Source organism: Cibotium barometz, chromosome 24 (genome assembly GCF_041138505.1).
Source record: "Cibotium barometz isolate CiBa-2024 chromosome 24, ASM4113850v1, whole genome shotgun sequence".
NCBI classification, from domain to species: Eukaryota; Viridiplantae; Streptophyta; class Polypodiopsida; order Cyatheales; family Cibotiaceae; genus Cibotium; species Cibotium barometz.
Window position 1 is genome coordinate 1,864,530 of NC_141069.1, and position 22,456 is coordinate 1,886,985.

At 47.6% G+C, this 22,456-nt stretch overlaps 1 protein-coding gene across 3 annotated transcripts in view; it reads left to right on the forward strand.

Annotated features, from left to right (window-relative positions):
* The window catches only part of LOC147624791 (uncharacterized), a 71,142-nt gene that overhangs the window by 37,100 nt on the left and 11,586 nt on the right, over nt 1-22,456 (forward strand). For all 3 annotated transcript variants that reach the window (XR_015268849.1, XM_086818013.1, XM_086818014.1), the window contains exon 3: nt 8,273-8,377. Coding sequence is in view for 2 of the 3 variants with exons in the window: in XM_086818013.1 (XP_086674139.1) it covers nt 8,273-8,377 (105 nt within the window). In the remaining variant the exon portion in view is untranslated. The remainder of the gene's footprint in view (nt 1-8,272; nt 8,378-22,456) is intronic.

A 22,456-nucleotide genomic window follows, 5' to 3' on the forward strand; every position in this document is an offset into this window, starting at 1 on the left:
AGAGAGAGAGAGAGAGAGAGAGGGAGAGAGAGAGAAAGAAAGAAAGAAAGAAAGATTTTATTAACGTCTTCCAAATGACCGAACTCGGCCTATGAGACAAATCGGAGTACCTGTATGGGGTATCCTCTGTCATCCCAACAAAATGAAAAAGTACTGAATAAAAAAGCTGAATCTGGGTGTGCAGGGGATGGAGCTCTACTACTAGGAGAATGCAAAGCTATATGCATGGAGTATACAATCATGATATGCAACCTAGCTAGCTCCATCCTGTACCATACTGGGGGTATAAAATGGTATACATCAGTGAAGGGGGTGTCCACAGCTCCCTGAAGAACATGCCTGGGTGTGCTCTGAAGCGAGCCAGTTGCTCCGCACCCTCTCTGTGAAACTGAGCTCTGATCTCTGTCATCTCTCTCTGGTATAGGCGTGGTGTCCGAAAGCCAGGTGTCCTCTGTCTCCTGCGGGCTTGTAGGGGCTGGGAGGGGGATGGATCTTTGAAAAAATGTAGTAATCTGTGTCTGTCGCCCCTCCTCTGGAGCTGTCTGAGCCTGTAATAATGTCTCTCTGTGGCGTTGTATGTCTAGAATGTATCTCCCCAGTATGCGCTGGTCTGCTGCCTCAAAGATCTGGCGTAGGGAATGTGGCTCTTTGAATAAAATGGGATATCTCTCTCTGATGGCTGTATATGCTCTGCATCTGCATACATAATGCTCCTCACTCTCCACCTCCTCTCTGCACAATCTGCATATCCTCTCCTCTCGGGGGATCCGTGCTGCTCTGCCAGTCTCAATCTCCAATTGGTGTGATGAAACTCTGAGCTGACCAATAGCCACTCAGGAGCCGTGTGGTAAAAAGCCCTCCATGTATCTAGGCCTCTCTATAAATCCATCATTAGTGATACTCATGAAGTGATCTCTATAGTATAGCATCTTCGGTGGAAGAGGCTGTGTAGGCGATATCCATGTCTCTCGTGTATAGAGCTGCCATAGATCCTGTCTCAATACTCTGTTCCTCTCACTATGAGAGAGACGGATATGTGGTGCATCCCTGTCATACTGGAATGGTGGTAGATGATCCATGTCTAGGCCATGCTGTGAGAACCAATGTGTGACCTGTGCATACCGTGATCCTCTGTCTCCTGCCTCAGCCAACTGTCTAGATGCCTGAAAAGCTCTGTATGATAATCTATCCTGTGGCATCTCTCTGAATCTGTCTAGCAGGCATATAGTCTGAAATATGGCCTCTACCATCATAGGAGGCACAGCAAACTCTGCTCGGATAATGTCATGAGGTACTGACGGTTTGCTGCGTATCATGCGTGCCATCATGAGGGCCTGTGGTCTTGTCCACCAATGGGTAGCAAGGCCTAGTGCCCATACTGCTGCTCCATACATCAATGCCGGTGTGACTAATGTGTCAAATAGCCACCCCTTTGTCCGATGCAGCGTAAGGTGATTGGTGTGCGCTGGATCTTCAAAACGAAGTTCCGAGTTGATGGCAGCTTGGACAAGTACAAGGCGAGGTTGGTTGCCAAGGGTTATGCTCGGTGCCTTGGAGTCGACTTCAATGAGACCTTCGCTCCGACGGCCCAGATGACTACCAATCGCACCGTTCTTGCTCTTGCAGGACATCATAGATGGCTCGTATTTCAGGTGGACGTCAAGTCGGCTTTCCTAAATGGAGAGCTTACGCAGGAAGTGTATGTTGATTAGCTGCCGGGATTTGAGGTTCCAGACAAACAGGACCAGGTGTATCGGCTGAAGAAAGCTTTGTATGGTCTGAAGCAGGCTCCACGGGCTTGGTACTAGCGGATTGATGAGTTCTTTCAGAAGCTTGGCCTACGCCGCTCTCGTGTAGATTCAAACCTTTATATCCCCCTTTAGAGGGGGTTGATTGTTATTATTATGGTCTATGTTGATAACCTCATCTTTACAGGTTCTTATTCTGTGACGATCCGTTCAATCATGGATGCTTTGGAGACAGAGTTTGAGATGACGGAGCTTGGTCTTTTGCATTATTTCTTGGCTTTGAGATTTGGCAGGTATTTTCTTCTCTCAGCAGAAGTACACACGGGAGATACTTGACAGGTTTCAGATGACTGGATGCAGATTAGTATCTTCTCCTATGGATACTAGTGAGAAGCTTTCTCTTCTTGATGATTCTTCAAGGATTAATCAGGGATAGTATTGGGTTCTCGTCAGTTGTTTGGTTTGGTTGACCTACTCCCGATTGGACATTTGTTTCACAGTCAACTTATTGAGTTCTTTCACATCATCCAAACCCCATTAGCAGCATTGGCGGTGTGCTCTCAGAGTTCTTCAGTACTTGCATGGTACTTTGGACTTTGGCATCTTCTATGGCCAAGGGTACACTCTTCTTGGATGGTTTGATTCAGATTGGGCTGGAGATCCAAATACCCAGCGTTCGACCACTGGTTGTGTTTTTTCACTTGGGTCTGGAGCCATTTCATGGAGCAATGAAAGGCAGCCTACCGTGGCGCTTTCCTCTATAGAGGTGGAGTATCGTGCAGTTTGTTATGCTGTATGTGAGGCGATTTGGTTGCGGAGATTATTGGGAGAGCTTGGCTTTCCTCCTACCGGATCTAGAACCTATCTCAATCGAACTTTGACTACCTGAAGTATCGAGAAACTTCAAGTCCCAACTCAGCCTACTGTGTCAAGGTAATCAAGATGTAAGTGCAATCTGCTAACACCAACACTCTAATGGAACCACGTCGATCTAGAATAACCCCACCAATCAATACCTTGCTACACAGCCCTGGATATGAGCCATAATAAAAATTGATAATGTGGACATCTGCCTCGTCAGAGTCATGGCCCATAAACTGTACATCTACCACGTCGAGAGTGTGGCTAATGAACAGGACATTTTCTATATTAGAGGCTTGTGCACTCACCCCGTGAACTAGGCATCCAACAATCCTGAGTTTTGGATAACTATCCCATGAGAAGCCAAAACATTTGCCTCGAACGGAACCCTGTAAATCCGCACATGAGATACACCCTAGTGTCCCATACCACTAGAACCTACCCCATCCATATATGTCTTACGATTCGTCATTCCTCAGCTTGCAAGTCTTCCGAAAGATTTCGTAAAGTTGCTAACATACAAGCTTAATCTTCTAGGGAGAATAAATCTACCCGAGAAACGTGCTGATTTAATATCAGCACAATCTAGTCTGAATCTGGATCTTTACAAAATATATGTGTGTACACCAAGATCCATTAGCATGATCCACTTACCTAGTGTTACGTGTACAAAAAGCAAAGTGCGAGCTTTGCTCTTCACAATTTTGTCCCACTCCAACCACCATGTATGGTTCTCTTCAGTGTAGGAGGTATGCGATTATAACTTTAGTGGACACTAGAGCCGGGTTGTGCGCTTTTTTCTGCTGCTGTTCACAGCCCATCACCCACACTTGTCCAGCCTGTGCGCGCCAACTTTTCCCCTTGCACCTCTTCTTCTCACTCTGCAGGCCTTGCGTGCACCCTGATCAGGCCCCCCTCCTGCTCTCATCTCATGCGCAACACCCTAGGCTTGGCTGTCCTCTACACAGCCGTGTGTGTATACCTTGCTTTGCACACCTACGGGAGAGCCTTACTGCCCTATGCGCAGGCTGAAAAAACAGCCCTCAAAAGTTTACTCAACCTCCTATACCTACATGCTAACATACATGTAAGGGCAGTTACGCGAGCACAAAACTCAGCCAGATGGGAGAAAAAATAAGAGAGAAATTATGACTCCCAAAGATCCATGCCAGTCCTTTAACATGGCGATCTATGCTCTGCCACACACGTAGCCGGAGCTTTGGTCGAACTCTGACCAATAGTGAGGTCCTAAACACTGACATAGGAACATGCTGATGCAAGAACAATCAACATAGATAGAGAGAGAAGAGAGAGAGATGGCTGTGTATTCTGTATATTGATATAGTACAGAAAGGTTTATATGTTTGCGCAAAATCCATGGCCTTTGGCTTGCCCAAAAGGGTGACTAATAACCTTCTAAGACTAACTCTTAACCTGCCCCATAGTGGGCAGATGCTAAGAATGAATCATTCATAAGCCTTATATAGGCCCTTGAGAATCCCCAAACTGGCTGCCGACCTGCTGTCGGCCAGCAAAGAGGACAAATAAATGTCATCATGCTGCTGACCACTAAGTGTTATATAGGCCCTTGAGAACCCCCAAACTGGCCGACCTGCTGTCAGCCAGCAAAGAGGCAAATAAATGTCATCATGATGCTGACCGGCCTGCTCTTCTAGGATCCTCTTGTGCCCAGCTCATGCCCTAAACACTATTGTTTATGTGCTGCCCATCAGGGATTAGCCTTGGATTAGGCATGTCCATGTGCATTCATGTGACATATTGTGAAGACACACCCATGGGCGTATCCTCACAAGGTGAAGACACACCCATGGGCGTATCCTCACAAGGTGAAGACAAATCTGTGACATGTCCTTCGCCCATGACACCAGACACTGAAGAAACTCCATCCGATGCAAACGGCACGTGAGAAGAGTCCTCTTGTATTATCCCCGAAACTGAAGCAACCTCTACCATTGAGATCAAAGATTCTCCACCTAGTGCAAATGGCAATTGTGAAGACTCTTCCTCAAAGACATGGCCAGAAACTTCTTTTGTTCAAGCATGTGTCATGATGCAATGAAGCGCCCTGGGCGTGTGCTCAACCTTAGAAATGAAAAAATCTGAGATGCGCATACAATGTGCATGCATCTCCTTCACACTCATCCTCCAGTTCTGAAGAAGCCTTCTCCTTGGACTACACCTCCGGGTCCTTTGACAATCCTTCACGATGTGCTCGGTGGAGTCACACTTGAAACATTGATTGGCTAGTCGCTTGGCTCGAAGCTCCTCTTGAGAGAGTCTTGTCCATAACACTCGCCCACTAGAATTGTTGTTATCCTCCATGACCTTGAGAGTTCCTTCTATAGTAATCTCCTTGCCCTTCAATTGTTGGACTTTCTACTGAATCCCAGACTAGGAACTCTCTCACGTCTTGAGGGTAGTAGCTATATGTATGACGCCCAAGAGATCATGGGGACGGAGTATATACACATCATACGCCAAGGATGATGTCAAACCATCCACGAAACGCTCAATCTACTCCGACCGTCGGATGGTTCTCGGGAGCATGAGGAGAAGCTTCCAAAACCGGGCAAGATAGTCGGTTATCTATTCGTCATGTTGCTATGAAAATTGCTCCCATTACCGCTTCAAGTCTTGCCACAGGGACAAACTACTTTAATATTGCATGCGGTTATCCCAGCAAGAAACAGAGTGGTGCTTAAGGTGGTCTTCCCACCACAAGAGAGCAGAACTTGTCAAGCCTTACACACTAAATGGAGCGGAAAAAATTAGGACCACCTGCAACCTCCAATGTGGTAGCCATCTTGTGGGTCCAGTTGGTGATGAATTCTCTGTCCATCTTTCTTTTGAACTTGGGAGGCTTAAGAAGCTTTAGTAAATGAGTTTGTTTCTCATGAGGCATGGAGGAAGAACTCGACAAACCGGTAGTCCCCCGGCATGTGGACTTTCTACTGAATCCGAGACTAGGAACTCTCTCGTGTCTTGAAGGTAGTAGCTATATGTATGATGCCCAAGAGATCATGGGGACGGAGTATATACACATCTTACACAAGGTATATACACATCATGGGGACGGAGTATATACACATCATACGCCCAAGGATGATGTCAAACCATCCACGAAACACTCAATCTACTCCGACCGTCGGATGGTTCTCGGGAGCATGAGGAGAAGCTTCCAAAATCGGGCAAGATAGTCGGTTATCTATTCGTCCTGTTGCTATGAAAATTGCTCCCATTACCGCTTCAAGTCTTGCCACAGGGACAAACTCCAAGATTGCATGCGGTTATCCTAGAAAGAAACGGAGTGGTGCTTAAGGTGGCTTTCCCACCACAAGAGAGCAGAACTTGTCATGCCGTACACACTAAATGGAGCGGAAAAAATTAGGACCACCTGCAACCTCCAATGTGGTAGCCATCTTGCGGGTCCAGTTGTTGATGACTTCTCTGTCCATCTTTCTTTTGAACTTGGGAGGCTTAAGAAGCTTTAGTAGATGAGTTTGTTTCTCATGAGGCATGGAGGAAGAACTCGACAAACCGGTATTCACCCAGCATGGAGCCGGTGAAGATGAGTGGGAATTGTTTGGAGAATCGAGTGTAGAGGGACATCACAAAGACTGAAGTCTCTCCCACTGACCACTCGTAGGTGTAGAATGACGACTATCGGTCCGGGAGCAAAGCTCGGCTGGTACATCCTTACCTGCATCCAAAGTAGTGAGAAACCTTAGGGAAGTTTCGCCGCTTCGTCCTTGAAATGGTCACGTCCTTGCCGAGAAGCATGAGCCTCGGTAGACACCAAAATCCATAACACTAGTTGCTCGGGGTGGCGACTCTATCTTGTCAAGGCGGCCAGATGTGGCCTCCATGCCATAGTCACATGGAACGTGGAACCGGAGCGGGAATGAGGCCCGATTCGGAACGGGGAACTGGAACGACATGTCATCGAGAGAGGGAGAGAAAGAAAGAAAGAAAGTTGTATTAATGTCTACTAGAGGCTGAACTCGACCTATGAGACAAATCAATGTACAACTGTCAATGGGATGTCCAAAAAAAAGAGGACAAAATGAACATGAAATAATTTATGAAAGTACTAAGCTAGTGGGGGGGTGTGATGGATGGAGCACTACTGCTAGAGGCTCAGTATGCAACCTATATGCGTAGGGTATACAAGAATGCAATGCAGATCTGTCTACCTCCAACCAGCACCATAATGGGGGTGTAATATGTGATACATAGGCGAGGCGAGGCAAAAATACCTCAGAGCATGATCTCCGGGTGTGAGTGTAAGTGAGCTAGCCGCTCCTGGATATGGTGCTGATGTCGAGCCCGTATCTCTATGATCTCCCTCTGATGTAGTCTGGGAGTCTGGTAGCCTGGTGCTCTCGGTCTCCATCTGGCTCGGAGGTCCGCAACGCGATGAAGTGTAACCCCCTCCTGTGTCAGGATAGAGAGCAGAGTGAGTTAGTAGAGAGAGAGAGAGAGATTGCATTATAGAAATGCGGACATTCTGTAACTTCATAGCTATAGGAATGAGAGGTTATGATTTTCCGTTCCATTCTATGTTCCCCACATACATCCGTTCCCGGAACGCGAGTTGTGTGACCAGTCGCCTCACACGTTCCATGACGTTCCCACGCTCCCCACGTGTTAAGTGGTGTGGGATCCCCACGTGTTAAGTGGCGTTCCCACATTCCAAGCATTTGGGAATGATGTTCCATGTGACTATGCTCCATGCTTGCTTTGAGACCCTCAAGTAAATATGATAACAAGTCGCACAAACCAGGGATAAAGAATGAAAGTGAGGGTTGTAGCTGTTTGCATTGAGAAAGGGTGGGTGTGGTATGGGGGCACCTATACACAAGAAAGAACCCAAATAGTGGTGACTTTCCCCAAACCTAGACTTATGCACTCGTGGAACCTAGGGGCTTTACCCTATCCAAGCAGTCAACGCACATGGGTGCCAAAAAAGGGAAAATTTGCGGGTTCACTAGGCTATGATACCAGTTGTAGAATACTCGTGTTTATGTGCTAGGGTTTGAGAGTAAAGTGAAGCCGAATCAGCACACATAGCACATACAAGAGTCCTTACACTACTATTCTGGATTATGTTCATGAAATAGTTTACAACTGAATGGTTGAAAATACAGGAGATATGGCTGAGCAAAGACTTGCTGAATACTCATGGCTAGCACTTTGCCTACAGAGAAGCGCACTGTGAAGTCCAACAGTGAGAAATGCAGATGCTTTTGATGAATATCCAGCATGCATATATACAGCACCTTATTGTGCTAGGGTCAGCATAAAATGCACTTGCCATGTCATCACTTGCCCTTGCTCACGGACTTGCCTACATGTGCTGCTGTGGCATGGCTCCTACAGGTCAGCCATGTGTACTTGCATGTAAGGTGTCACAATTGAGGATGATGCACTTGACATAAAGCACATGTCACTTTGTGTTGTGAGAAATTCGATGATTTAGAGCAAGTTTTAGGATGCTATGGTTTTTGATATGTCAAACCAACTCTTCCCTGATATTGTTTACTTGCTTTCAAACGTGTATGCTATATTTTAGTTTTAGCTGGATTTTGCTTTAGTACAAGAAGGAAATATAATATACTTTATAATAAGAAGTTGCAATGCAGGTATTGGGTCTTGGAGTTTCTGGGAGAGCAGCAATAAAGCTGGCTCTTGCACGAGGAGCGCATGTTGTTGGTATTGACAACAATAAGAGCATCTCTTCTCTTCAGGTATGATATGCTAATACATCCAAAAAAAAATTTTGCCTACTTGTTAACATTTTTGTGATTAGAGTTAATATTATGTGATGAATGCTTGGATTTTTGGTTGAATAAAAGGAGGCGTGTTTGATACATGCTAGACTGTTAGGGTTTATTTTTCACGTACTTGTAGGTGCTTTCTTGAGAAACAGCTAGTGAAGTCGAATGAAGATATTGAGCTCCAAATTTTCAAGCAGAATAATTTTCTTTTGTCAATCCCTAGATTCTTTTCACATATGCATGCACACACACACACACACACACACATATATATGCACAAGATTGTACTGCTTTTGCTAAAAGTTAATCTAGGTTTATGAGTGGTCATGTGCCTCAAAGCTCCATAATCAATGTTCCAAGGATCATCAGTGGCCAAATCTATCCCATTGTGTTAAGAGCGTCTTTGTCTTGGTAACGTGTGTCGTGGAGATTGGTTAGTTCAATCAAGCTTGAGCAAAGCTCAAGAGCTTAACTCTCACAGAGAGCTCACTCATCAAGTCCCTCTCACATATGTTGTCCCTAGCTAGTTCAGAACTAGCAAAGGGTGAAGTAAACCGGGAGTCTTTTGCCTATCAAATTTCATCTTTTGATAGGTGATACATGCATGTACGTAAGCTTCTACCTCTTCTTATGCTTGGTCAAAAGAAATACCTCTCAATCATTTGAGTGGTAGGCAATATTCCTCTATGTGAGGAGCATGACATTCGTCCAAAACTTTTTGCCTCATGTTTCTTTCATAGATAGCCATCTTTTACTACATAGGAGGCATGTGCATGACCAACCATCAAATCAGTCCATATATTTACAAATTCAACATCCAAATGATACATATCTCGCATCCCAAATAATTCCTGATGAGAGGCAATTTGAAATTGTAGCCACCTATGGCTTTCTTGATAAGAAAGCCAAATAATTCCTGATGAGAGGCAATTTGAAATTGTAGCCCTCTTCTTGCGCCAGGAGTATGCAAAATCTGAAAATGAAACATGGAGAGGAAATTGGCCATCCTCGTATGGTTCTTAGAAAGCTTGGTTTGTGTCAGAAACTACCGGAAGCTTGTTGAATGTAAATGCTATTAGCTCCTAATAATTAATGTTTCCTTACTATAAGAGCATGAATTACACGGACTAGCTCTTGCTCATAAATGCCAAGGGAAAGGCTCGACATCATGCAACTTTGGCTCTCATGTGCAACACCATAACCTCCTTGATTTAGGACAACACCTATGCAACTACTACCTGAATCACATTCAACACTAAATGGTTTTTGTAAATCAGGAATCACCAAAACCGGTCCCAATGTAGTGGAATTTTTGAGCTTATGGAAAGCATCAATTTTAGATTTTGACCAGCCCGTTTCTTGGTAAGTTCATGCAATGGCGAGACAATCATTATATCATGAAATACTTGTAGTATGAGCATAAACCAAGGAAAACTGCAAACTTAATGTATGGATTTGAGTTCTAGCCAATCCTTAACGGCTTGGATCTTTGGAGGATTATTTTGCACACACAATCTTTAGACACGCAGTATCCAAGATGGTGAATCTCCGAGAGGAAGAATTCACTCTTTTTTCCATGAATCATGAGTTTATGTTTCCTCAGGTGGGACTTCATCTCTTTATTTCCTTAATTTGAATATACCTTACAAGAGGAATTGTGCCACCATGAGTGCTTGCAATACGTTAGTACATTTGCCTCTATGGGTCACTCTAATCTTATGGTGAAAATCAAAATTGGGTTTAAGCCACGCAAACTAAGGTGTCTCAAAGCTACATTACATCCTTGAAGAAAGGCTATGAAGCAGTCTTCTTTGTCCAAGTATCGTTGGATATGAATACAGATCTCACCCAATGACAGGTATGGTTTGAGAGTTCAATGATGGGTATGGTTTGAGAGTTGTTGGCAGTAAACGTTATGTTTGTATGCAATGGACTGCTGAGCCACTAATTTTCCAATGGACTGCTAGGGTACTACTTGGCTCCACATGCAATTATTAGTGTCATGATAGCCCACAGTGTTAGAGTTCGTATTTTTTGAAAGGTGGCTGGCAGTCCATTGCATGAAGTATTTTAGTCCAATGTAGAAGCCATCTCTCTAGAAATCAAAATTTTGAATGAACTGAGATATGTTACGACTAAGGCGGACCGATTTTGGAGTTGCTCCCATGCTTTAAAGAGCTTCTGAAACCGATCGAGTCAACTGGGAATAGACTCCGTTGGACACCCACACGCGTAAATAGCACAACTTAAATATCACAATATGAATGGACAACTCAATAACAACTGAAAACTGAAATGAAATGATGATCAATGGACACCAGCACTGGGGCCGGAACGGGCCGACATGTCCATGTACAACTGAGATGAATACAGTTACCAAACAAGAGACTTGAAGTAGATGTTCGAAGGAGAGCGATCCACTTGAAGAAGTCTAATCTCTACGGTCCTGTGCCTTCATTGGAATCCGCAGAGAGCGCCCCACTAGTGCTCCAGGACCACGCACAAACAGGCGCTCCCGTACTAACACCTGGCTCTCCCGATCTCGGCACCCATAGACCATGGTTCTCCAGAAGCTTGGACTACCTGGCACCGAACGGGTGTTAGCAGCAGAGAGTATCCCTTGTAAGATTTACACCAAAGACCTTTGCTTGAATCTCAATCCACTTACCTTGTAAAATAATGAATATGGCCTTCAATAGTACTAGGCACCCACATATGAAAGGAGAAGTCTTTATTATTGCTGTTGCTGCTAGCTTGAGAGATAGGGGATGGAGAGCCAGCAGCTGCCCAATAGTATGGGAAGTAATATTCACCTGTTGTTGTGAAGCCTGTATGCAGCCGCCTGCAAGGCAAGGGAGTGAACTCCTGTGTGCAGCTGCCTGCAAAGCAAGGGAAAGAAGAGCCTGTGTGCAGCCGCCTGTGCACAGTCGTCTCGTTGCAGTCGCCAGCCGGCAAGATGAGAGAGGGTGGCCATGCACAGCCGCCTATATGCAAGAGAAGGATCACGCCTGAACGATGGAGGGGGCACACGTCAAACAGCTGGCCGGCCTACCTTATTTGCATGGAGGCGGCTAGTTCCAAAGTTCCCAAGGGGGGGGGTGGGTAGGTGGCCATGCACCCACCCCCACACACATGATTAAGGGAGGGCTTCCCTCCCCACCATGGCCCATGTGTGGGTGCCCATAATGGGTGCCCACCCTACCAAGGGCACCAAGAGATATTGGGGAGGCTGCCCACTCATTAATGAGTGTGAACCTACAACCTTATAAAAACAAAGGTTAGAAATAATGCTATAAAATAAACAAATGCAATACACTTACCACCTGTTCACACGCAACAAAACTCGTCAGAAGGCAGAGCAAACTTCACGACTCATTGGCAGGTGTCCCCGCTCAGTAAGTGGCACGTCAAACAGGCAAACACAAGAATACAAGTCACGCGAAGATAGTTCCAAGCATGCAAACATGAATGCATGTGCAAACAATATCATGGACATATCTCCCGTTCATGGAACAAGTACTAAACATTCCTGTCGGGCACAATAATGGCACGACAGAAAGTATAAATCTCGGTCTTCCTATGGAGTGACAGTCCCATAGGTAAGACATAGATCCAGGCATGAGCCTCCCTATGGAGTAACAGTCCCATAGGCAAGACACGGCACAAATACTGGCTCTTCCATGGCATGACAATCCCATGGATAGAACACAGTCCAAATCATACACGGGTGGCACCAGTCTGGCTCCCGTCCATACGACACCATCCTGCTAACACACGGGTGGCACTAGTCTGGCTCCCGTCCATGTTATGCAAAGAAAAATACTGGCCCCTTCACATGAGACACCGGCCTGGCCTCAAGTGAACGAGACACAAATCTGGAGATGGACCAAATGGTCGGCCAATTGGTGACATCCCCCCGGGCTTCTAAAGAGTTGTCCTCAACTGAAAAGCCTCAAGATATGCCTGCAAGAGCTGTGGGTAGTCAACAAAATGATCTTCATTTACCCACTTTGCATCAATGGGCAAATAATTCTTGAACTTCACAATGTATCTCCTGGAAAGCTTTCCTGCAGGTAGCTTTTTCTCCTTGTGAAAGACAATCTGTTCTAGCTGGAGGATTTCCTCAAGCTCATCAATCTCTGGCGGATCTTCTGTGATAGGCTCGTCAGGATCTGGCCCGACATATTTTCGCAAAAGACTCACATGAAATGCATTGTGAATCTTCCAATGACTAGGTAAAGCAAGCCTGTATGACACCTCATTGATCTTTTGAATCACCTTGAAGGGTCCATAATAGCGAGGAGAAAGCTTAGGATATGATCCTTCTCATCCGAAGCCTAGCTTTCTCAAATTTCAGCAAAACCCAATCACCTTCTTTGACTTGCATGTCCCTTCTATGCTTGTCAGCAGCCATTTTATGCTTATCTTCTGACCTTGCAATGGCTGTCTGTACCTGAGCAAAGACTACATCCAAGTCACAAACATACTCATCAGCTGCAAAAATCTCATCCTTTGTATGAAGGATGGGTGGCAAAACCACTCTGCCATCCCCCCTTCTCCTCCACCTCCCCCCCTCTCCCGCCCCCCCCTCCCACCTCGCTTCCACCCTCGCCGCCTCCCGTTCCCGCTCCCGCTTTTTCAGCGTCTCCTTCCCCACCCCCTTCTCCCCCTCCGCTCGCCTTAGCTCCCCGGGAGGCACTGGCAGTACCCTAGCGCTCACCTGCAGTCCAGCGAGCACTAAGCACCGACCTTGCTCGTGCACCGCAGAGGAGACCTACCATGCCGATTCGTGCTTCACGGATATCCTCTATCCGCAGTCGGCTGAGTAGTCTCGACACTAGACAGCGCTCGAAGGCTTTCGACTACTCCTTTACACGCCTTTTTGGAGCGGAGGGCCCCCATGAGCCAGCACCCATCAGAGTTCATGTGGTGATACCTCCGGCCTGAGGGGAGGAGGCACTTGATTCAGCGGTGGCCTTCTCCTTCCCTCTTTGCGGCATTAGCGACCGGGAGTGGACTCTGGATCTCGCTCTTAGTATTTTGCAGACACAGGCAGTTGAGTTTTCTCACCATGTGAGCGATTTGGAGATGACAGACGTGATAGGCCGACTTTGGAAGTTGGCACATTTCTTTTATACCGGGAGTGTGGATGGCTCTGGGAATCGACACTTGGTGGTTCGCATAGTGGCAAACCTAGCGCGAGACCCTGGCTATGTATGCATACATGAGGTTTCTTTCTCCAAGCGGGAGGCAGTCGCTTTGGGACACAGCCACTGGTGCCTGATCCGAGACTCTTGCAGCACACCGGGTGGGCAGATTCGTAGCCGCTTGGATGGGGATTACTCTCCATCCAAGCCGCTTGCGAAGGCTCGCGGTATGGCTGAGACAACCTCCACCTCAGTAGGTCATCCATGAGGATCATCTCATGGAATGTACAGGGCCTTGGCGGCGCAGACTATGTACGCTATCATGGTTGTTTGAGGCAGGAGCTTCAGAGATGCCTGGTTGCGGGCAGTATTGATATTCTGATGATGCAGGAGCACCATTTGAGTGAGAGTAGGATTCATAGATATGGTTCAGTGATGCCTGGTAGATGGGACACATTTTGGTTTGCAGGTTTTGGCCCCTTGGGTGGGCAGGGTGGAGTATGTATGGTCATTGTGGATGTATGGCGGCAGGCCATTGTGGATCGCGGGGTCATTGTGCCTGGTAGAGCGCAGTATGTTATTTTGAGGATGCACGATGAGCATTTTGGTGTGCTCAATGTCTATGCGCCCAATCATGCTAGTGCCAGAGCAGAGTTCTGGACCCTTGTTACAGATGCATTGCCCGAGGCCGCACATTGGTGTGTCGGGGGAGACTTCAACATGCTTGAGGACCCGGCCGATAGGGTGGGAGGTAGTCATGTTACAATGCACGGCACGGAGCTTGCAGCTTGGGAGCGATTTTGTATGACACTGCGGATCACTGATGCATGGCAGCATGAGGCTTTCTCCTGTTCTCAGGACAGTCTTAGTTTTTCTCGGTCGGATCGCCGGCAGGGAGGGACTAATCTATCGCGGATTGATCGCTTCTATGTGGGCGACAGGTTCGGGGAGCGTGGTGGCTCCGTTGGCATTCTCACTGGCACCTCTTTTTCAGACCATGCGCCAGTTATTTTGACACTTGAGGAGAGGACACGGGAGACCAGCTTGCAGTTGAGGATCCCAGAGAGGATACTTACAGACCCCAGTCTTTTTGAGGACATTGAGAGGATATGGCATGATAGCCAGAGCTCTGACCTGGATGCAGCAGGCCAGTGTGCCCAGGGACTCATCGAGCTCAGCTCTTTTTTGCACGCCACAGCCTTGACACGGCTGGGAGAGACACGGGAGCGGGAGCGTCGCTTGAGACGTAGCCTTGCTTCGCTCCAGCGTCTTCAGGAGCAGCAGCCTACATGTGAGTGGGTGGCGTCCCAGCCTGAGCCAGGCACGCCAGGAGGTTAGAGAGGCAGAGAAGCAGAGACACGAGTTCTACTATCATCGCTAGGCCTCTCGGTGGACGCAACTTGGTGATAGAGTGACTGGGGAGTTTTTTGACATCATCGGACCCCGCCATGCTCGAGCAGGAGTACGCCAGCTCAAGAGGCAGGACGGATCGTTAGCCACTGAGCCCGAGGAGATTAGAGCTATTGCCACTGAGTTCTATAGAGACCTGCTTTCAGCGGAGCCAGCACGGAGGCACGTGATGCTTGCAGACAGACTATGTGGGCCCATGTGCAGAGGAGGGTCACAGATCGTATGCGCACAGTTTTGGGTGAGCCCCTTTCAGAGGATGAGCTTGTTGAGGCTTTGAGGGTCCTTCCGCGTCATAGTTGCCCTGGGGAGGACGGATTGACGCCTGCCTTTTTTATGCGCTATTGGGACCTTTTGGGGCCAGGTCTCCCCAGGGGTTTTCAGTATGTTTTTGACACTGGGATGATGCCTCAGAGTTTTTCAGAGGGCTTGATCTTTCTTATCCCCAAGGGGGAGGGAGTGTCAGATGATATTCGGCATTGGAGGCCTATTACGATCCTCAATACTGTCTACAAGGTCCTAGCAAAGGCCTTGAGTTTGAGGATCCAACCCTTCCTTGGGAATTTGATTCATGCTACCCAGACAGGATTCGTCAAGGAGCGGAGTATCCTTGACAACATTTTCACCTTCTGGGAGGCGACAGCCCGAGCTAGATTTCTCGGTGAGGACTTGGTCGTTATGCTTCTCGATTTTGAGAAGGCATACGATAGAGTCGATTGGGGTTTTCTAGAGGGCACTATGCTTCGCCTGGGTTTTGAGCCAGACTGGATTCGAGGAGTGGCGGCTCTATATTCCACAGCTCGTAGCTAGGTGTTGATGGCAGGAGGACGGGGGTCGAGTTTTGAGTTGACGAGATCAGTCCGTCAGGGATGCCCTCTCGCCCCGTTCCTTTTTCTTTTCTTTGCAGAGGCTACGAGCATGTATCTGACAGCAGAGCAGGTTGGTTTGAGAGGACTATAGCTTCCAGTCCGGGGAGAGGACCTGCTCGATTCCGAGTTTGCTGATGACACGGGATTGTTTCTGCATGGCCAAGAGGCCAATCTACAGACGGCAGAGCAGTCGCTACAGGTTTTTGGGGTGGCTTCGGGAGCATTGATCAATTGGCGCAAGACAGTGGCTTTTTGGATCAGTAGCGCTCCCGCTCCAGCATGGAGCCCAGACCCGGGTTTTAGATGGATTCCTCCTGGCACAGCAATGCGGTATCTGGGATGCCATATTGGACTTGATTTGTCACCTGAGCAGCAGATCGCCCCGCTTCTTCTGAGCATTCGGAAGAAGCTTTTATATTGGAGTACAGCTCGGCTATCGTTGGTTGGGAGGGTGGTGGTGACAAATCAGGTGCTTTTAGCGACTATGTGGTATATCACGTCTTGCTGGATTTTCTCGAGCTCTTGCATCAGCCAGGTACAAAGGCTAATCAGGAACTTTCTTTGGTCTGGGCGGGATGGTCAGCCGGCCCGGGCTAAGGTTGCTTGGGCAGTTATTACTCTTCCGCTGGCCCAAGGGGGCTTGGGCATTATAGATCCAGCTGATCAGAGTAGAGCCTTGTTGGGGAAGCTTATTGTTCGGGGGCTGCTTCCAAGCGCTGAGCCTTAGAAGGAGCTTCTTTTTCAGCGGCTGCAAGCTAGAGCTCCCCCAGCAGGGGGCACTTGGGCACCAGAGATACGGTGGATCTTCATAGAGATGAGGAGGACAGGCCTCAGCAGAGGATGGGAGGATAGATTTGCCTTGAGCATCCTGCGAGCTTGGGAGTTGCTGAGACCAGGGCTTTCTCAGAGACCTCCCACTTGTGATGAGGAGCGGGCCAGACAGCCGCTCATCTGGAGCCCCGCCGTATGCACAGAGCAGAGTCATATGCTGGGTTCTCAGCCTCATCTAGCCTGGGGACCATTGGCGGCAGGCCCAGCACGCAGCTTTGGAGATTGGCAGGCCTTTTGCAATCTCCCGGAGGAGATCCAGGCGGAGAGGCTGAGTCACTTCAGAGGGGGGCTGATTATGAGGGATGACATTCAGGAGGCACTCAACACTGAGGACTGGTTCACGGCCCCACGGTGGATGGGAGCCTTTACACAGTAGGAGATCCTGATTGCTGTCAGAGCTTGCACTGAGGATGGTAGATGCCTCTACTATGAGATACAGGATGAGGGCAGACTTCAGAGAGTGGACCTTCGGTTGCAGAGTGCATCTTTGAGAGGATACGGGTAGTGGCCGCCGCTTCTCGAAAGTGGATATTGATCCAAACCCTGCAGATGTGGACTCTGATTGGCGCATATGGGCATATGCTGCGCGCCCCTTGGCCCGGTTCCAGTGGGACCCTGGCGAGTACGAGTGGCATGATCGTTATGCGTCCCCCGAGGCCACAAAGATCACCTTTTTCCAGTACACTGTTCGGTTGCGGAGGCATATTTTGACTGCGAGGAGGATGGTCTCTCCAGCTGCATCGGAGCATTGGCGGCTACAAGGACTCTCAGAGGAGTTCCTGGAGGATTTTTGGACCAGGCTCTGGGCTAGCAGATAGGCACGCAGGATCTCGGCTTTCTAGTGGCTGGTTGCCCACAGGGGCTCTGCAGTTGGCACCTGGCTTGTCTACAATTGCCTTCCGCCGGCCTGCGTCCGACCGATGCGGCCACCCATTGGAGACACAGAGACATTGCCTATGGGACTGTCCACAGGCGTAGTAGATTTGGCTGAGGATGCTACGCATTTTGGCCCCCCTCTCTCCAGAGGGCATGTATACGTGGGGAGCCGCTGCTTGGTCGATTTCGTCAGGGCTAGCTCTGGGATACAAGACGGAGCTTGACAGCTAGGCCATCAGATTCATTGGGGGCGAGCCTCGCCTTGTTCCTTCACCGGATTTCTCGACAGCCGGCTGGACACAGGAGAGGGATATACGATGGGAGCTCCTCAGCAGCCTCACCATATGGTTCACCTGGAGAGCCTGTTGTTTCAGGGCCTTTGATGGGAGACTGGAGCCACCAGCAGAGACTGTTCGGGCTATCTGGCAAGAGTTGATTCACACCCTGCGAGGACAGTATGACCGCATCCGGGGCGACTCGGATCGAGCGATCTTGCGTCGCCAGGCCTTCCACACCACTTGGCACAGCGGCCCTTTCTATACTCTACACGCGGGTATCCCCCGCTGGCACTACAGGCCACCTATTTGGATTTTCCCCCCTCCTATTGTATGATATAGCCTCTCAGTTATCTGTACTTTTATTTGTACTTTTCTGCACCTAGGGAGAGTCTCCCTAGCTGCCTTGATTGGATCTCCGCTCTACCTTCTTATGGGCAGGAGAGGGGTTTTGTAGCCCAGTGGGCTTTTTTATAACTAATGAAAGGATCTTTTCTCGGGGGGGAAAAAAAACCACTCTGTCATAAATTATCTCAAACGGGGCCTTTCCCGTGGAGGCATGAATCATATTGTTGTAGGCAAACTCAACAAGTGGAAGATACTTCTCCCATGCAGTCTTTTGATCTGCCACATAACACTTCAACAAATCCAACACGGCTGAATTTGCAGCTTCACTTTGGCCATCCGTTTGGGGATGATAAGCTGATGAAAACTCAAGTTTAGTGCCCATGTTATCAAATAAAGCCCTCTAGAAGAGGCTCGTAGTCTTGGGATCTCTATCCCCAACAATGGATTTAGGCATACCATGATGCTTGAAAATATTAGCAAGAAAAGCTTCACCATATGATCAAGTTATATGGTTTTCTTGACGGGCAAGAAATGAGCTTGCTTGCTAAACCTGCCCCACAATGGTCCAAATAGCATCATTCCCATGCTGGGATCTAGGCAAGTCCATAATAAAATCCATAGTAATACTTTCCCATGGCTGCGAGGGAATAGGTAATGGCTGACGCAAACCTGGAGGTTTTTGCCTGTCAAATTTCACTTTTTGGCAAGTAATACATGCACGTACATATGCCTCAATGTCTTTACGCATGCTTGGCCGAAAGAAATCTCTCTCAATCATACGTGTAGTGGGCATGATACCTCTATGACCAGCATAAGGTGGAGCGTGACATTCCTCCATAACCTTTGGACGCATATCCTTCACCACACATAAGTAGTTATCCTTCATAAGATAACCCTCTTTGATCACATAAGAGGCATGTGAGTGACCAGCCATCAAGTCAGTGCATATATGGCAAAAATCAGCATCCAAATGATACAAATCTCGCATAGTAGATAAGTCCCCATGAGAGGCCACTGAAACTGTAGCCACATAAGGCCTCCTGGATAATGCATCTGCCACCACATTTTTCTTTCCCAGAGTATGCACAATCTGAAAATGAAACATGAAAAGAAAGTTTGCCATTCTCATCTGCTTCTCCGAAAGCTTTGTTTGAGATAGAAAGTGTTGGGTTTTATGCTGTGTATGCACCCAGAGGAGTGCTAGTGATCATTAGTAGGTTACCGGGGCACTTTTTACTTCAGTTAGTGGAGGTTTTTTCCCCCAGTTTAGTTCATTTTCACTTATATGCAGTTTATAAGTGTTTTGGTCCACCCGGCACATTTATGGCCGGTCATGTGAACACTTATCCTTTAGGGGTCACTATCATGTGGCTTGTACTTGACTTTTCTATCATTGAGATATCTACAGCAGTCGTGTTCACTCTCCACATTGGTTTCCACGCCTGTTTTCTTTCTGTAAACCCTAACCCTAACCCTGTTAAGTCTTCAATTGGTATCAGAGCTGTTGAAGCTCTGCTTAGCACTGCCCGTACACTGCGCCGTACAAGTACTGTTGCTGCCCGTACATCTGTGCGCCGTACAGCAGCTTCAGTACCTTCTGCCCGTATTTCTGAGCGCCGTACAGCTGTGCGCCTGCTGCCAGTACACCCATAGTGCGCCGCCTTCAGCTTCAGCTGTGCGCCTTATGCCCGTACATCCAGTCACACGTAGCCTTCAATCAGGTACTACAACAGGCGTCGCCTGCAGTTACGTACGTGTACCAGCCCCGTACTGTATGCGTACGTGTACCAGCCTCGAACAGTAAACGCCGCCTGCTGGTATTCGCCTGCAAGTCGACACCTGCTTCGAAGACTGCGCCTGTTATCAGCGCTGTTGTACCTGCTACGTACGCACGTGTACAGCACACGTGTACTAGCCACTGTACACCTACGCCTTCAGCGCCTACAGTACTACAAGGCGCCGCCTGCAAATCTGTGCCTGTCAGCGCTGCTGTACCTGCTACGTACGTGAGTGTACAGTCAAGCGCTGCCTTCAAGAGTTCTGTACCTAGTCGCCTCAACGCTGCAGCACCCTGTACAGCTTCCGTACCTGTCAGAGCCGACTATAGTACTGTGTAGTACAAGTCGACTGTACCTGCACAGGGACTGCACCTGCACGAGTACAACAATCAACTCAAATCTAAGCTGGTAAGCATTACAGGTTTTGAATTTTGGGCAGTCTTATTTTTCTCTGTGAAAAATATACAGGCACAACAAGCAGTTTTTTTCTATCAAGAAAAATATACAGGCACAATAGGCAGATTTTCTAGCAAGAAAATATACAGATTTTTGCACAGTTTGGGTGCAGCAAATTTGGGCATTTTTGGGGCATTTTGGCATTGTGTACGCCATTTGCTGCTCTACTCAGTCATTGGTGCATTGAGCTGCACATTCTAAGGATTGAGAGTGCAGGCAGATTTGGGTAAACTGTATTCAGTGGAGTACAGTTGTTATCAGGGTTTTTGCTATTGGGTTTTTTGGTAAACAGGTACAACATTGTGCGTAAAGCATAATGGCAAATCAACAGCAAAGTGATGTATTCACATATTTGTCTAAGGAAGACAAATTGGATGGCACGAACTACTCCTTGTGGAGTTTTATGCTGAAAAATGTGCTTGTGGCAAAAGGTCTTTGGGATTTTGTTAGTGGTGATGAACCACGTCCAGGTCCATTGGCTCCAGAGACTCCTCCCCAAGGGGGTGCTCGTGGACGAGGACAACAGGTACAGGCTCCTGGACAGCCATTGCCTGTTCAGAGAACAAATGCTCAAAAGACATGGGATGCCAGGGATGCACAAGCTTTGTCACTCATTGCATTGTCAGTTCAGAGGTCTATTATACCTCATATTCGTTCAGCTGGCACTTCACAGAATGCATGGGTGACTTTGGAGCAAATGTATGCTGCTCGTAATGAGGCTAGGATCTCATTTTTGAAAAGAGAGCTGGAAAATCAGAAAATGAATGAAGGAGATGATATGTCTAACCACTTGAACAAGCTGCAGGATTTGAGAGAGCAACTCATCAATGTGGATGAGATTATTCCTGAGACACAGCTTGTGTCCACCATCTTGCACTCTTTGCCCAGATCTTACTTGGCTTTCCATACCTCTTTGAACCTCAGCATGAGGAATGCTGTTGAACCCCTCAAGTATCAGGAACTTGTTGCTCTCTTATTACAAGAGGAGCAAATGAGGAAGAATATGAATATGAACACAAATGCTGAACAAGCATTTACTACAGGTCAAAAGGGGAAAGGGAAATCTCAGCCAAAGAGTGCAAATCAAAATTCAGGTGATGGTGGTTCTTCACAGGATACCAAGAAAGGTGATGGACAGCCCAAGAAGAAGGGCAAATGTCATTACTGTAAGAAGCCAGGTCACTACATCACGGAATGTAGGAAGAGGATTGCCAAAGAGAAGGCAAAGGAAGCTGGGATGTCTGTAAATGATGCTCCTAAAGCTCCTCCAGAGACTGCTTCTTTTGTTGAGGACAGGGATTACTGTTTCTATACATGCAGCTATGATGCCTCTTGGTCTTCACAGGCACTCAGTATGACAGAGCATGCATGTACTTGGTATTTTGATAGTGGTGCCTCAAAGCATATCACATCTCGCAGGGATTTGTTTAGTCATGTTGGCCCTGCCCCTGTTGGCAAAACTGTTCAGTGTGCCAACAATGCTTCATATCCAGTGTGTGGCATTGGGGAGATTCAGCTTACAGCCATTGATGGCTCCATTCTCCGCCTTACAGATGCCTTATATGTACCAGGGATAAAGAAGAATTTGTTGTCCATTTCTTCTTTAGCACATTGTGGAATGCAAGTCCACTTTGATGATGATAAATGCATGGTCAGAGACAAAGCAAATGCCTTGACCTTGATGCTAACTGGTACATTATGTCATGGACTTTATGAGTTGGATGCATTTCAGCCAGTGGATCAGTCTGCTTATCATGCATTCACTCTTACTCCAGCTATGGTTGATGCGGAGTTATGGCATGCTCGCATGGGGCATGTAAATTTTGGTAGTCTTATGCTTATGCAGCGACATAATATGTTTACAGATCTACCTCTCATGGAGAAGCCTCCAGATCACATTTGTGAAGGATGTATTTTGGGAAAAATGCACAGGTTTTCCTTCCCACGTGATCAGGCTCTAAGAGCAACTGCAAAGTTGCAACTTATACACAGTGATCTTTGTGGTCCCATGCAGACGAGGTCATTAGGTGGTTGCTTTTATTTTGCAACATTTATTGATGAC